The sequence below is a fragment of the Rhinatrema bivittatum genome, chromosome 1 (assembly GCF_901001135.1).
Source record: "Rhinatrema bivittatum chromosome 1, aRhiBiv1.1, whole genome shotgun sequence".
Classification (NCBI taxonomy): domain Eukaryota; kingdom Metazoa; phylum Chordata; class Amphibia; order Gymnophiona; family Rhinatrematidae; genus Rhinatrema; species Rhinatrema bivittatum.
Window position 1 is genome coordinate 268,430,857 of NC_042615.1, and position 15,313 is coordinate 268,446,169.

The 15,313-nt window shown below is 43.1% G+C and overlaps 1 protein-coding gene across 1 annotated transcript in view; it reads right to left on the reverse strand.

The window, feature by feature from the left end:
• EXOC6B (exocyst complex component 6B) overlaps nucleotides 1-15,313 on the reverse strand; it is a 1,306,513-nt gene that overhangs the window by 862,968 nt on the left and 428,232 nt on the right. The window contains 1 exon segment of the mRNA XM_029594539.1: nucleotides 10,524-10,688. Within this exon segment, the coding sequence (XP_029450399.1) occupies nucleotides 10,524-10,688 (165 nt within the window).

Sequence of the window (15,313 nt, forward strand, 5' to 3'; positions counted from 1 at the left end):
GGGCTTCAGGAGCAAAGAGAGGCCTGTGCTATCACCTGTGGACCCGATCCCACTGGCGGTGGAAGAAGCAGGAGGCCCATGTGGCTGCCAGTGGATCCTCATTCCACCTGTGGCAGAAGAAGCCCATCCTGCAACTCTTCCTCAAGTGCTGGCCCCACAGTCATTCAACACTCGTGATGCTAGCATTTTCTGTATTCTTATCTCATGAGTATTGAATTACCACAGGGCCAGCATGAAGGGGGAGGTGCAGAAGGGCTGCTCTCCCCAACGAAGATGATTCAGGCTGGCAGCAGCAGCAGCGAAGGACCCTGCCTGCCTGATTTGCATGTGTGTGAGTGTGAATGGGAGGCTGCCTGGGATGAGTGTATGTGTGCGAGTGTGAATGGGAGGCTGCCTGGGATGGGTGTATTTGTGTGAGTGTGAATGGGAGGCTGCCTGGGATGGGTGTATATGTGTGTGCACATGCATGCATGGTAGCCTTCCTGGGATGGGCAGAGTGTGTGTGTGTGTGTGTGTGTGTGTGTGTGTTTGAGTGTGTGTGTGAAAATGGGAGCCTGCCTTCCATTTGGATAGGTGTGAATAGGTGCTTCTCTGCAGTGTGTGTGTGAGAAAGAATTGTGTGTGTGTGTGAGTGTGCGAGTGTATGTGAGTGTGCATGTGTGTGTGTGTAAGAGAGAGAGAATGGGGCTGTAGGTGGATCCCAACCTGCCAGCAGCTGAAATGAAGAGGGCGGCCCAGGGCTGCTGGCAGATCCCAACCAAAGGATGCCTGTGGATTTGTCTAAGAGGAAGCATATGTGTGTATGTGTCTGTGTGTGTATGTGGGGGGGAATATAAGAAAGAGAAGAGAAAGTCTGTGCAACCCACTCGCACTAATACAGGCTGCCTGGTATGGGTGTATATGTGCGTGAGTGTAAATGGGAGGCTGCCTGGGATGGCTGTATATGTGTGTGCACATGCATGCATGGTAGCCTTCCTGGGATGGGCAGAATATATTTGTGTATGTGTGTGTGTGTATAAGAATGGGAGCCTGCCTAACATTTGGATAGGTGTGAATAGGTGCTTCTCTGCGGTGTGTGTGAGAAAGAAATGTGTGTGTGTGTGTGTGAGTGTGTGCGTGTGCGTGTGCGCGTGTGTGCGTGTGTGTGTGTGTGTGTGTGTGAGAAAGAGAATGGGGCTGTAGGTGGATCCCAATCTGCCAGCAGCTGAAATGAAGAGGGCAGCCCAGGGCTGCTGGCAGATCCCAACCAAAGGATGCCTGTGGATTTGTCTAAGAGGAAGCATATGTGTGTATGTGTCTGTGTGTGTATGTAGGGGGGGGGGGGGGGGAGGAATATAAGAAACAGAAGAGAAAGTCTGTGTAACCCACTCCCACTAATCCACAACAATCTCAGCGTGACTGGAAATCAAAAGTTCCCAGCAATGGAGAATGTACATTTTTAAAATCCTTTTTAATTTTATTTTTCAGGTGTTATTTGATGTGTCTGCTGTTTTCAAATATTTTATTGGTGTTTGGGACATTTTAAAAACATTGTATATGAGTTTTTAATTAGTCAAACTTTTGTCATCTGTTTTTGGATTATAGTTATTAGCATGCTTTTACTCTTATGATTATGTATTTATTTTATTTCTTGCTTTTATTGTTTGATATTTGAGGAATGGTAATGGTTCTGATGGTTTCCATTTCAGGTTTTGTTAAATTTATATTTCTACTTTATGTTTGCTCTGTTCTGTAATTGGTGAGAGTCTATTTATGTTCTGCATGTGTGACTGAGGTGAGGGATTCTAGTGTTTTAGGGCTTTTGTAGAGTCAATCCCACACCCAACACACATTACAATACCTAATACCATATGGATTCCAAGTGTGTTTTTACAAGATTTCTGATTAGCATCACAGCAGTGCATGTAAATATAATGTAAGTAATATTTTTACCTCAGAATACTGTACTTTGATATTTTTCATGTAAAATATAAATGCATAAATCTTAACTGTGTGTGTGGAATGGGGTGGGGGGCATTGTGCAAGGCTATAAGGTTCGCCTAGGGCACCTAATACCCAGGCGGGGTAGTTGAAGGAGCTGCGATTTTTTTGGGTGGCTCTGGGACAGATAATGAATGAACAAAGGAGGGGGGAAGCACAGTAATTTTTCTCACAGGGCAGCAAAAAAGCTTTCTTTGGCTCTGCAATCACCACCCAAAAACAAAAGAAAACTGACACAAGTGAATATAAAAATTGGAGGTAAAATGGTGATAACAAGGAAAGGTAGAAAAAACAGATTATTACTTTGTGTGTTATGCCTGAAACTTTCCAGTGACCTTGCTACAAAAAAAAGTTCTGTCACAACAGTTTTACAGGCAATCTGGCAAGTCCATTAAACAATGTAAATTCTACTACTAATAATTAACATTTATATTGCGCTTCTAGATGTTTGCAGTGCTGTACAGATTTAGCAATGAACCCAAAAAAACAAAGCGGTAGCCGATCCAGTGAGCTGTGTAACAGTGACGACAATAGGAATCGGATAAAAGCAAGCCCTTTATTAAAACGCCCGACTCTGGCCGAGTTTCGCTCCCTTGCACAGAGCTGCCTCAGGGGCAAATTTCATTCAACCAGGTGAAAGACTGCTCGTTATTTTGGATTTGATATATATTGAACGCTTTTTACTTCATTGCCGGCATCACATAGCATCGCTATGTGAATTAGAGAAAACCCATTTGTTTTGGTGTGAAATCATCAACGCTGATTATCAATGCGATATCTTCTACTGACTATTTCAAGTCCTGGTTGAATGAAATTTGCCCCTGAGGCAGCTCTGTGCAAGGGAGCAAAACTCGGCCAGAGTCGGGCGTTTTAATAAAGGGCTTGCTTTTATCCGATTCCTATTGTCGTCAGATTTAGCAATGAGACAGTCTTGCTCTACGAAACCTATAATCTAGTCAAGACACGCAGACAAGACAAATAAGAGGTTCAGTAAAGCGGAATCATTAGGATAGAAAGAAAAAAAAATGATGTAAACTTAAGATGATCTTATGATTTTTGCAATCTCCCAGTAAACAAGCACAGAATAACCCCCAAACAACATAAAAAACAAAGTACAGCAATAAATTGGCCTAGTAGCCGTAAAGAAAACAGAGGGAAAAATTAAGGAAAAGAAAGTTTCAGTACTGAGATATGACATAATCTGATGTCAAAATGAGAATTACAATGAAGACACCGGATCCATGAAGTCCAGGATCAATCATAGGACAGGTTCTGTTCAATATTTTCATCAGTGATACTGCAGAGTAGTTGGTAGGATAGGTTTATTTTTTTGTAGATGATGCTAACAGTTCTGTAACCCCCAGATGGAGCAGAAAAAAAATGAGCATGCAGTACAGGATGGGGTTGAAATTCTCATGAACACCAAACAAGAGCAAAAATGAGGTAATAATGCCTTTGCACAAAATCATTGTGTTGCGGTTAGCCTGGTTCTGTGACAATTATATTTTGCATGCAACACAATTCTACAGGCCGAAAACAACTCATACTAACTTGGAATACAACAAAAATGCTGATGCTAGTAAAAAAAAAAAAAAACCAACGATTAACATATTTGCTGAAACTGCTGAAAACTGACTGACTATAGCTCCTTGTGTACAGCGTCTGCAAGGCCATACTCCAATTTACCACCACAATGTAACACATCTTTTCATGGCGTCAAATAGCATCCTGAGTGGAAAGTTACAGTAATTGTCCAGAGTGTATGCAACATGAACCATAATGGACAGGGATGGCATCACCCATGACTGTTAAGTCATATGCTGCCAAAAAAGTATAAGATGTGAAATAAAACAAAGAAATTGCAGAGGAGCTGCCATAATTACCATGATAAAGCAAGCCTGGGTGCAGACTGGTCAACTGACCTCACTGTCCTTCTAATCTACAAGAGCAGTTTGGTTAATTGCCAATAGGTGAAGCAGAGTTGCTTACCTGTAACAGGTATTCTCCAAGGACAGCAAGATGAAAGTCCTCACACATGGGTGACATCATCAGATCGAGCCCGGCATGGAAAACTTCTGTCAAAGTTTCCAGAACTTTGACTTGGCATACTCAACATGCCCAGCATGCCCTATACCACGCGTCCACACGGGGTCCTTCTTCAATCTCGTAACATAGAATTATGATAAAAAATAAAAAGTAGGAGAAACCCAAGGTTTCCTGAGGACTAACATCCTGCTGTCTTTGGAGAACACATGCTACAAGTAAGCAACTCTGCTTTCTCCAAGGACAAGCAAGATGGTAGTCCACACACATGGGTGAATAAACATACATAGAAACATAGAAGTGATGGCAGAAGACAACCATACAGCCCATCCAGTCTGCCCAGCAAGCTTTCACAGTTATTTTTCTCATACTTATCTGTTACTCTGACTGCTGAGGTCTGGGCCCTTATTGGAAACTTTTTGGTTCTAATTTTCCTTCCACCCCTGCCATTGCTGTAGAGAGCAATGCTGGAGCTGCATAAAAGTGAAGTATCAAGCCTAATTGGTAGGGGTAGTAACTGCCGCCATAAGCAAGCTTCTCCCATGCTTGTTTACCCAGCCTGTGCAATTTAGTCCTTGTTGGTTGTCTTAATATAAATCCTCTTTCTTCATCCCCCCTGCCATTGAAGTAGTGAGCTGCTCTGTATAAGTATTCAAACTAAGTATCAGGCTTAACTGGTTCGGGGTAGTAACCGCCGCAACAAGCAAGCTACTCCCACGCTTATTTGGTTCTGAGTCTTCCTCCCTGGAGTTTTAAATCGTGACCTCTGGTTCTGCTGATTTGTTTGTAATGGAAAAGGTTTGTCGTTGACTTTGGATCATTAAAATCTTTCAAGTATCTGAAGGTCTGTATCATATCACCCCTGCTCCTACTTTCCTCCAGGGTATATATATTTAGATTCTTCAATCTCTCCTCATAAGGCATTCGATGAAGACCATACACCTTTTTGGTCGCCCTTCTCTGGACCGCCTCCATCCTGTCTCTGTCCCTTTGGAGATACGGTCTCCAGAACTGAGCACAGTATTCCAGGTGAGGCCTCACCAAGGACCTGTACAAGGGGATAATCACTTCCCTTTTCTTACTCGATATTCCTCTCTCTATGCAGCCCAGAATTCTTCTGGCTTTAGCTATTACCTTGTCACATTGTTTCACTGACTTCAGATCGTTAGACACTATCACCCCAAGGTCTGTCTCCTGCTCCGTGCATATCAGCCCTTCACGCCCCATCGAATACATTTCTTTTGGATTTCCACACCCCATATGCATGACTCTGCACTTCTTGGCATTGAATCTCAGCTGCCATATCTTCGACCAGTCTTCCAGCTTCCTTTAATCCCATCTCATTCTCTCCACTCCTTTCGGCATGTCCACTCTGTTGCAAATCTTAGTATCATCCGCAAATAGACAAACCTTACCTTCTATCCCGACCGCAATGTCGCTCACGAAGATATTGAACAGGACCGGTCCCAACACCGACCCTTGCGGCACTCCGCTCATCACTGCTCTCTCTTCCGAGTAAGTTCCATTTACCACCACACATTGTCTTCTGTCCCTCAACCAGTTTGCTATCCAGGCCACCACCTTGGCACTCACTCCCAAGCTTCTCGTTTTATTCACTAGCCTCCTGTGTGGGACTGTATCAAAAGCTTTGCTAAAATCCAAGTAGATGACATCGAGCACTCTTCCTTGATCCAATTCCTTAGTCACCCAATCAAAAAAGTCTATCAGATTCATCTGACAGGACCTTCCCTTGGTGAAACCATGCTGCCTCTGGTCCAGCAATTCTGCTGCTTGTAGATAGTTCACTATTCTTTCCTTCAGCAGCGACTCCAATACTTTTCCCACCACTGAGGTGAGGCTAACCGGCCTGTAGTTTCCAGCCCTAGCTATAGGCTACTCCCCAAAACAAAAGGGACCAACAGACACCAACCAGGTGCCAACGGGCCCAACACTTCAAAGAGATTCCAAAGGACAGACTGGCCAAACTTACTGTTACATCAGCTATCCCTACCCAGGCGATAGTGAGATGCAAATGTGCCTTGCTTATCTCCTCCACGGGAACTACTCGCAAGTGGGCCACAGACATTGCCATGGCTCTGACATAACCCTCAAGATGCAGTCCCACCTGGGCATAACGGAAGGAGATGCAATCTGCTAGTCAATTGGATAGTGTCTGTTTGGCAAAGGCAACTCCCAATCTATTGCTATCAAAAGAAATAAAAAGTTGGGTGGACCCTTAGCCTTCTATCTGGGCTTCTGTTCGCTCCAGATAGAAGGCTAAGGCTCGCTTGCAGTACAAACTGTTCAGTCATTCGCTTTGGTGTGAATGGGGCATGGGAAAGAAAGTTGGCAGGATGATAGACTGGTTAAGATGAAAGTCCATTACCCCTTAAGCAAGAACTTAAGAGTGTGTGCACAAGACCACTCTTTCATGATAAAATTTAGTACAAGGTGGATAAGTCACTAAGGCCTGGAGCTTGCTGACCCTGTGCGCTGAAATGACCACCACTGTGTACCTTCAGTCACAGGTACACAGCAGCTCAAAAGGAGCTTTCATCAGTTAAACTAGTACCACGCTGAGGTCCCAAGAGGCCTTAGGGGAGGCTTCACTTGAAGTAGGCCCCGCATAAAATGTACAACTATAGGCTGTGCAGAGATGGATGTACCATCTATACCATGGTGGTATGCACCAATTGCACTCAAATGGACCCTAATGGAGTTGGATTTTAAACCAGTCTTCGATAGGTGGAGAAGGTAATCAAGCACTTTTTGTATGGGCAGGAGAACAGATCTAGGGCCTTCTGCATACAGCACACTGAAAACCTCCTCCACTTCAGTCCATTGGACTTCATAGTGGAAGGCCTTCTAGAAGCCAATAGGACCCGAGACACATCCTCAGAGATTGAGTAGTTGCAGGATTAACCTCTCAACATCCAGGCTGTGAGCAACATGTTAGGATGCCGCAACCTCCCACGATCCATTGTGATGAGATCTGGGGAAGTCCCAGACTGATCGTTTCCAGATGGATAACTCCCATAGGGGTCGAAACCAGACCTGTCTAGGCCAACGAGGGGCAAGGGTGTCCAAGGCTGGTTTGCCATGTTTCTCATACAGGGAGGTGTGAACAGATCTGTGTCTGGGCTCCCCAGAGGCGAAAGATCTAATTCACCACTCTTGGTTCAGGGAACATTCGTGGGGGTCTGAAGGCACAACTCAGACTGTCCACCACCACGTTCTCCGTACCTGCCAGATACATTGCCCTGAGTACCATCCCGGGATCAGAGCCCATGACCAGATCTGGACCGCTTCTTGACACAGGAGGTACATCCCTTACCTCCCTGCTTGTTGGCATACCACATTGTTACCCGGTTGTCTGTTTGGATCAGGACAATTTTGTTGGACAGTCGATCTCTGAAAACCCATAGCTCATACCTGATCGCCCTGAACTTGAGGAAGTTGATCTAGCAAAGCTTTCCAGAGTTGTCCAGAGGCCCTGGGTGCGTGCGGAGCCCCTCTACATGTGCTCCACAGCCCAGGGTGGATGAATCCGTGGTTAGGACAATTTCTGAAGGAGGACTCCAGAAAGAGATCCCCTGATCCAGAATGGAGAGTACCCACCACCAGGACAAAGAGTCCCAAAGAAATGGGGTGACTCGGATGTAAGCCTGAAGACTCTGCATGGCCTGGTGCCATTGCGACCTCAGGATCCAGTGGGCTCTACGCATGTGTAAATGTACCAAGGAAGTGACATGGATGGTTGCGGCCATGTGGCCCAACAACCTCAACATGTGCTGGCTCCCCTAGATCTCTGCCGCAATGGACACCGGGGAGGCAGCCCTTGAACGAGGCAGGAAGGCTTTTGCCTGAGCTATGTCTAGCAGGACTCCTATAAAGTCCAATTGAGGTGACGGACTGAGATGGGACTTTGGGTAAGTGATGACGAATCCTAGTGATTCCAACACATTGATGCTCAAATTCATGGAATGAATGGCCTCTGCCATTCATTCCATGAATTCATTCTGGCCTCTGCCATTCATTCCATGAATTCATTCTGTTCCTCACCAGCCAATCATCCTGATAATGGAAGACATGTACGCTCAGCCTGCAGAGGTGCGCCGCCACCATGGCCAGGCATTTTGTGAAGACACGTGGGGCTGACGCTAGCCCAAACAACGACACTCTGTACTGGAAGTGCTGTTTCCCCTCCATGAATCAGAGATACTTCCTGTGATTTGGGAAAATCTTGACATGGGTGTATGCGTCCTTTAGATTGAGGGAGCATAGCCAGTCCCTGTCATGTAGAACGGGGATCAAGGTACACAGGGAAATCATCTTGAACTTTTCTTTTTCTAGAAACTTGTCCAAAGCCCTTAGGTCTAGGATGGGACGAAGTCTCCCTGTTCTCTATGGAATCATGAAATACCTGGTGTAGAATCCACACCCTCTCTGCCTTGGTAGAACAGGCTTGACTGCCCAGGCCATTAAGAGGGTGGAGAGCTCCGCAAGCAATAATTCCTGATGCACTACCAGTCCCCAAAACAAGCATGGAGGGCATTTAAGCGGGACTCCCAATAGGTTTAACTGGAACCCTGATGGACAGAACCCATTGGTCCACGATTATACTAGACCACCGATCCACGAAGAACTGCAGCCTGCCCCTGGCCAGGGGATCCAGAGTCTCGGATACAGGCAACTAACTTATGCTCCCTCTGATTCAATCAAAACCCCATCCTGGGAGTTGACTGAGGCGCCAGCTGGGGCTTGGGAGCTCTCTGCTGCCTATGACAGCTGCAGAAGCTCACATGCTGCTGATAGGAAGGGGCAGAGAATAGTACCTGCCTCTAGCGATTGAAAGACTTCCTCTGCCCCTGCATCACCGACCTCCTGGATGAGGAGGACGGGTTCAGAGTACCGATGGAGAGCTGTTGAAGGGTCTCATGGTGGTCCTGCAACTGACCACCTCATTTCTCACCCTATCTCCAAAGAGATTCTCCCTAGTACACGGCACGTCAGTGAGCCGTTCCTGGACGGAGATTCGAAATCCAAAGCCCTGCCATTCTGCGTGACTCGATTCCCACTGCAGAGGTCCTCGCTGCCATATTAATTTCTAAAAAATTTTTTGAAAAGATCATATTAAAAACTTCGGTGTCCCAAAAAACAAAATGCAAAGTGCAAATTCCAAACAAAATAGTATTTATCTTTTGGTTTCAGCTTCAGAGTTCGGCGATTCATCTTTGAAGCTAGGAACAAAAACTCTGAAGCTGAAACCAAAAGACAAGTACTAATTTGTTTGGAAATTGGACTTTGCATTTTATTTTTTTAGATACTGAAGTTTCTAATATCACCATTTCACAACATTTTTAGACACGAATCATCACATGTGAAAATAAAATGGGGAGGCTTTAAGATCTATGATTGGAACCAGTGCACCTGTCGATTTTCTGAGGTCTTCTTTTCTCCTAAAAAAAATATTAAATAATAAATAAACGAAATATGTTACTCATAATTTGAAGTATCTCCTTTGAATTTAAAATATGTAGCGAAGTAATTTTGTCTGTTTTTCTAGTAAGAATATTGTAATCATGTTTAAGTCACTTTGCAACGAACCAATTACACCCACACTTGTCATCTATTGGGTCAACACTTGCAAATCAAAATGTTAATGAAAACTGACAATTTATGAGGCATTGGTCCAGCCTATCCAAGGTTCTAGAATGTTACCTAAAATGCAGATACAAGAGGAGGAGTCATCAGAAGAAGCCTGTATCAATGCCTCCCCTCATCAGAAACGTATAGCCAGACAGAGAGACTGAAAACATGGTTTTGGAGTATGGCTTGTTTTTGTAGATGAGGATCTGTACAAAATATAGAGATGTGAATCGGAACCAGAATCGGATCCGATTTAAATTGCTTTTTTATACAGAGAACTGTCATAATACATCATACTTCTATTGCCCTGCATATATCAAGTCATCATTAAAACAGGAAATAAATGTCATGCTCTGAAGTCTGATGTGAGGCACTGAAATCATTATATAAAATATATTCTAACTGCAGTGGCACTATGGAAATAAGAGCAGCTATTACATTTAGATCGTGGAAGAAAAAGATGATTCAATTTTTAACCAGTAACCAGAGTTACAGTACATGGCTACAAACAGCTTTATAGTATAAGGAATAGCAGATCCTGGAGTTCAGGGCGCAGACAGGACTGACATACTCTCAGGATTAGCCACAGGACTGGCTATTTTGGTAGGAACAAATCAGGCAAGAGTCCATAGATAGAGATATCTGCAGGTCACAAGATGTATGCCTTCAGTCAGAGGCCATCAAGCCAGACCAAGAGAAGTTATGCCACATGACGGCATGCAGTAGATACTGAAAGCTAGAGAGAAGACATAGCAGGAGACTTCGCAGTAATAATCCACAATTAGTCACCGTGGATGAACTCTATAGATTATAGTACTATTTGTTTCAATTTCAGTCACTCTCATAATTACCTCTTCCTCATCCTCATCTTCAACATCCAGGATCCCAGAATCCTGCTCAGACATGGGACTTGTGCCAGTGACCTCTGGACTTACACCTTCTTTCTTGGCTTTTTTCCCAATAATTATTTTAGGATGTTGGGAAACAATGCTATCCAGGTTCCTCTGCTGCTGTGCCTAGAACAAAAACAGATACCGTGTAAGACTTCAATACATTGGGTGTATCTTTTTTTTTTCTCATAATTTCCTGGGAAATGCATTTATCATATTTCATTTTCACCTCTTTTTCAGAGGCAGTTATTTGAAATTAAGTGACAATGTGCTTTCTGAAATTGAGAACTGTGTTTAAAAACTTGCTGTCCTGTGGGCACCTGATGTCTAGCGCCCCTCCACACTGAAGTCTGTAGATTCTGGAATAATTTATCAAGCTGTATTTCTATCAAAAACAATAAATACAAAAGGCACATGGTTTGTGCTTGGTACTCTGTCAAAAAAAACAAAAAAACAAAAAGCTTGGTACTTAAGAAATTATTGTGCTTGAAAAGTCCTCCAGAGTCTCGCAGTAATCACTAAAACCTATGTAATAAATCCTGCATCACATCATGTTACATGAGAAGTTTTTTTTTTATTTTGTTTTCCAGAAAACTTTTCTCTTTAAAATTAGGTACAACACATTTCCAGCGAATTTAATGATAATACAAACTAATACTGTTAATTCCTATTGTACCAGCAATATTCCCTAGGGCACCTGAGAAGTAAGGAAGTTATATTGTGTCATACAGTCAACAGTGAAAAGGAAGAACATTGGCCCTTCTATAACAAAATTAGTAATGCCCCTTAAAATTTCTCTCAAACATCTAAAATTCTTCTCTTAGAAAAAAACAAAACAAAAAACCTCCCATTTAAAACTGACTCTGGTTTTGTCATGGGATGACTTTAATAGCTCCAGCATGTTCAGCTAAGGACAACACTGAGGCTCCAAATAAGCAGCACCCTCATGTGAACCCATATTTTTGCACTTCTGAGGAGTTAAGAGAGGATATATTTCCAGACAAAGGAGAAGCGGCAAGGATTATCAATTATAGGGAAGGCAATATGGTCCCATTAATTCAAAATTTCAACAGATTATTGCAAAACATATATCTATTTAACATGAAAACAAAAATAGCTTTAACTTTCATTTATCCTTATGTAATCCAAATGTTCCCCAGCACCACCCCCTGTTTCAACACCCCAATGCATCTTATATTATATTTTCCATAATTAAAGGACATTGTCATACACACCTCTGTAAAAAAAACTTTTCATTAGGACAGACAGCAACCATCAGCTGGATTTTGGCTGTGATATTACTTGTACCTGGGGTCCAATCAGACCCTGATATTAATATTTCCTAATATTCTAAATGGATACAATCATTTTAGGCTTTTTTTTTTTTTTTTTGCTTTCAAGACTGCTAGTTTTGCTTTGGATTCGCATCTGAAGGCCTTAGATCAGAAGCAGCTCTTCATATCAAATTAATTAACTGGACCTGCTGTATCTACCTCTATCAATGAAATAAACAGCCAGACTGGACAATTACTCTTTTTCTGCTGTCACCTTTTATGTTACTATGACAAGATTATCCAAATCATAAGCATTGCAACATATCCAACCACCACCTTTTCAGTAATCAGGTAAATTTTGAATGATTCAGCCCTACTGATAAAATACAATGAAAATTAGAATCAAAATGATTATCTTTTGATAATCTCTGAGCACCAATCACTGTTCTCTCCTCAGAATGAATTCCATTAACTACCACTCTCTGTTGTCTATCACTCAACCAGTTTTTAATCCAATCCTCCATTTTGGAATCCACCCCCAGGCTGCTTAGCTTATTAAGCATCTCCTATGGGGGACTGTATCAAAAGCTTTGCCGAAATCCACGTAAACCACATCCAGCACATATCCTTCATCTAATTCCTTGGGTACCCAATCAAATAAATCAATCAGATTCTTTTGACACAGTTGGCCTCTAGTAAACCCATGCTGCCTTGAATCCTGCAACTCATTGCATTGTAAATAGTTCACTATCCATTCCTTCAGTAGAGTCTCCATTAATTTTCCCACCAGAGAGCTAAGACCAACCAGCCTGTTTTTTATATCCTCCTCTGTTACCACTTTTATGAAGAGGGACTTCATCCTTCACTTCCTCAGTCCCTGATTTATATCTACAATTTCTAGTAACCTGGAACATTCTGCGTAGTTTCAATTCCAGGAGCTCCAAAACGTAAGGCCATCTCAGTGCCACCAGTATTACCTCTGCTTTGCAAGAGCTTATCATTGCTTGCAAAAAAGGTAGCCCTACCCATGGAAGGAAATTCCTTCAGTACTGGGTGAGAAAATCCATGTTTGGTGTCCTCTCATGCCTAAAGTAAGCAAAAGGCTGGTGAGGAGGACTCCAGTAGAAGGCAGTAGTGGAAGGACACTTAAGTGCTGTGATGCAACTTCTGCTTTGAATCTGCTGCTCTCAATTACAAACCATGAGCATTAGTTCCCATGTGTCATCATCATTCCTGGCGAGTTTAACAAAACTTCTGCTTCTCCTTTCTAACAGTGAATTGTGATATTACTCCTACTCCTATAAAAATGCAATGGTTGTAGATGCCATAGCGCAACATATTCTGATTTCTGGACATCTGCATTATAGCATTGTTTCTGAGGAGATATTTTTGTTGTTGTTTCAGGACGATTATGCAAAATTTAAAGTTTTTTCTCCCTTTTTCTCCCAAGTCCAGTGTGAGGGAAAGGATAAGAATAAAAGAGGCGAAAAGGGAAGGATTAGGTTATAAATAAGGCAGAAAAGGAGAAATCAGGAGTCAGAGGCAGGTTTTAAAACATTATTTCTTCACTGTATGTGTATATATATATATATATATATATATATATATATATACACACACACCCCATATACTACAACCTTTAAAACTTCTACTGCAGGGCTTGACAAAACCTAGGCACCAGCTCACTGTGGCACCCTGGATTTTGTGCCCCACTCCTGCTCTAGTGGCTGCTGCAATCAGCATTAGGCGCTACACAAGTCTAACTCACCGAGAGTCGTGCGTCGTTGATTGGAAAGGGACAGTGGTTCTGCCAAGGTGAATCAGAGGTGTAGCTAGCAGGAGTCTGGGGGGATGCTGACTATACAATGGCTGGAATTGGTGAGGTGTGGGAGAAGGGAGACAACTTTCAGGAAGACTGAGAAAGGAACTCTGCTAGGGACAGGGTGGTGGAATTGAAAGAAAGTGAGACTGCCGAGATCAAATTGGGGAGACAGGTTACTACTACTAAATTATTACTTCTTTAGTGCTACTCAACGTACGCAGTGCTGTACAAACACACAAGAGACATTCCCTTCTCAACAGAGCTTGCAATCTAATCAAGACTAGACATTAAAGACAGGGGATGCAAAAGAGCCTGGGTGAGGATAGAGTAAGACAGAGGGACAGAGAGCAGGAAATGATGGGGACCTGAGCCATGGTAATAGGTGAAGCAAAGAGGAAATATCCTCTAATGCAGCCATCAAAGGGGGGGGGGGGGGTGGATACCAACACATGCTGACACCATGTTTGTGGTGAGTTGGCGGAGGGACCCTGGTTTACTAAGCTTCCCCCCCCCCCCCCCCCCAAAACAGAATGGGAACATAGCCTCGGTAAATTAGGACCTAAAATGCATTCAGAAATTATACAGACACCTTCACTTTTTCCACATTTTGTTACGTTACAGCCTTATTCTAAAATGGATAATATGCATTTTTCCCTCTCAATCTACACACAATACCCCATAATGACAAAGCTAAAATCAGGTTTGTAGAAATGTGTACAAATAAATTAAAAAAAAATCTGAAATATTACATTTACATAAGTATTCAGACCCTTTGCTATGTCACTCAAAGTTGAGCTCAGGTGCATCCTGTTTCCATTGATCATCCTTGAGATGTTTCTCCAACTTGATTAGAGTCCACCTGTGGTAAGTTCAATTGATTGGACATCATTTGGAAAGGCACACATTTGTCTATATAAGGTCCCACAGTCAACAGTCGACAGTGGTGCATGTCAGAGCAAAATCAAAGCCAATAAGTTGAAGGAATTGTCTGTAGATCTCCGGGACAGGATTGTATCAAGGCACAAATCTGGAGAAGGGTACAAAAAAAATTGCTGCAGCACTGAAGGGCCTGAAGAACACAGTGGCCTTCATTATTCTTAAATGGAGGATGTGGTTAGTGCAGTTTAGTGTGTTTAAAAAAGGAATGGATAAGTTCTTGGAGGAGAAGTCCATTACCTGCTATTAAGTTGACTTAGAAAATAGCCACTGCTATTACTAGCAACGGTAACATGGAATAGACTTAGTTTTGGGGTACTTGCCAGGTTCTTATGGCCTGGATTGGCCACTGCTGGAAACAGGATGCTGGGCTTGATGGACCCTTGGTCTGACCCAATATGGCATGTTCTTATGTTATTAAGTTTGGAAGCACCAAGACTCTGGGCAAGCAGCCAGCTCAATCTGGGAAGAAGGAGTTTGGTAAGAGAGGTGACCAGGTACCCGATGATCACTCTGACAGAGCTCCAGAGTTCCACAGAGGAGATGGGAGATTCTTCCAAAATGACAATCATCTCTGCAGTACTCTACCCATCAGGCCTTTATGGTAGAATGGCCAAATGGAAGCCACTCCTCAGTAAAAGGCACATGACAGCTCGCTTGGAGTTTGCTAAAAGGAACTTAAAGGAATCTCGGAGCATGAGAAACAAGATTCTCTGATT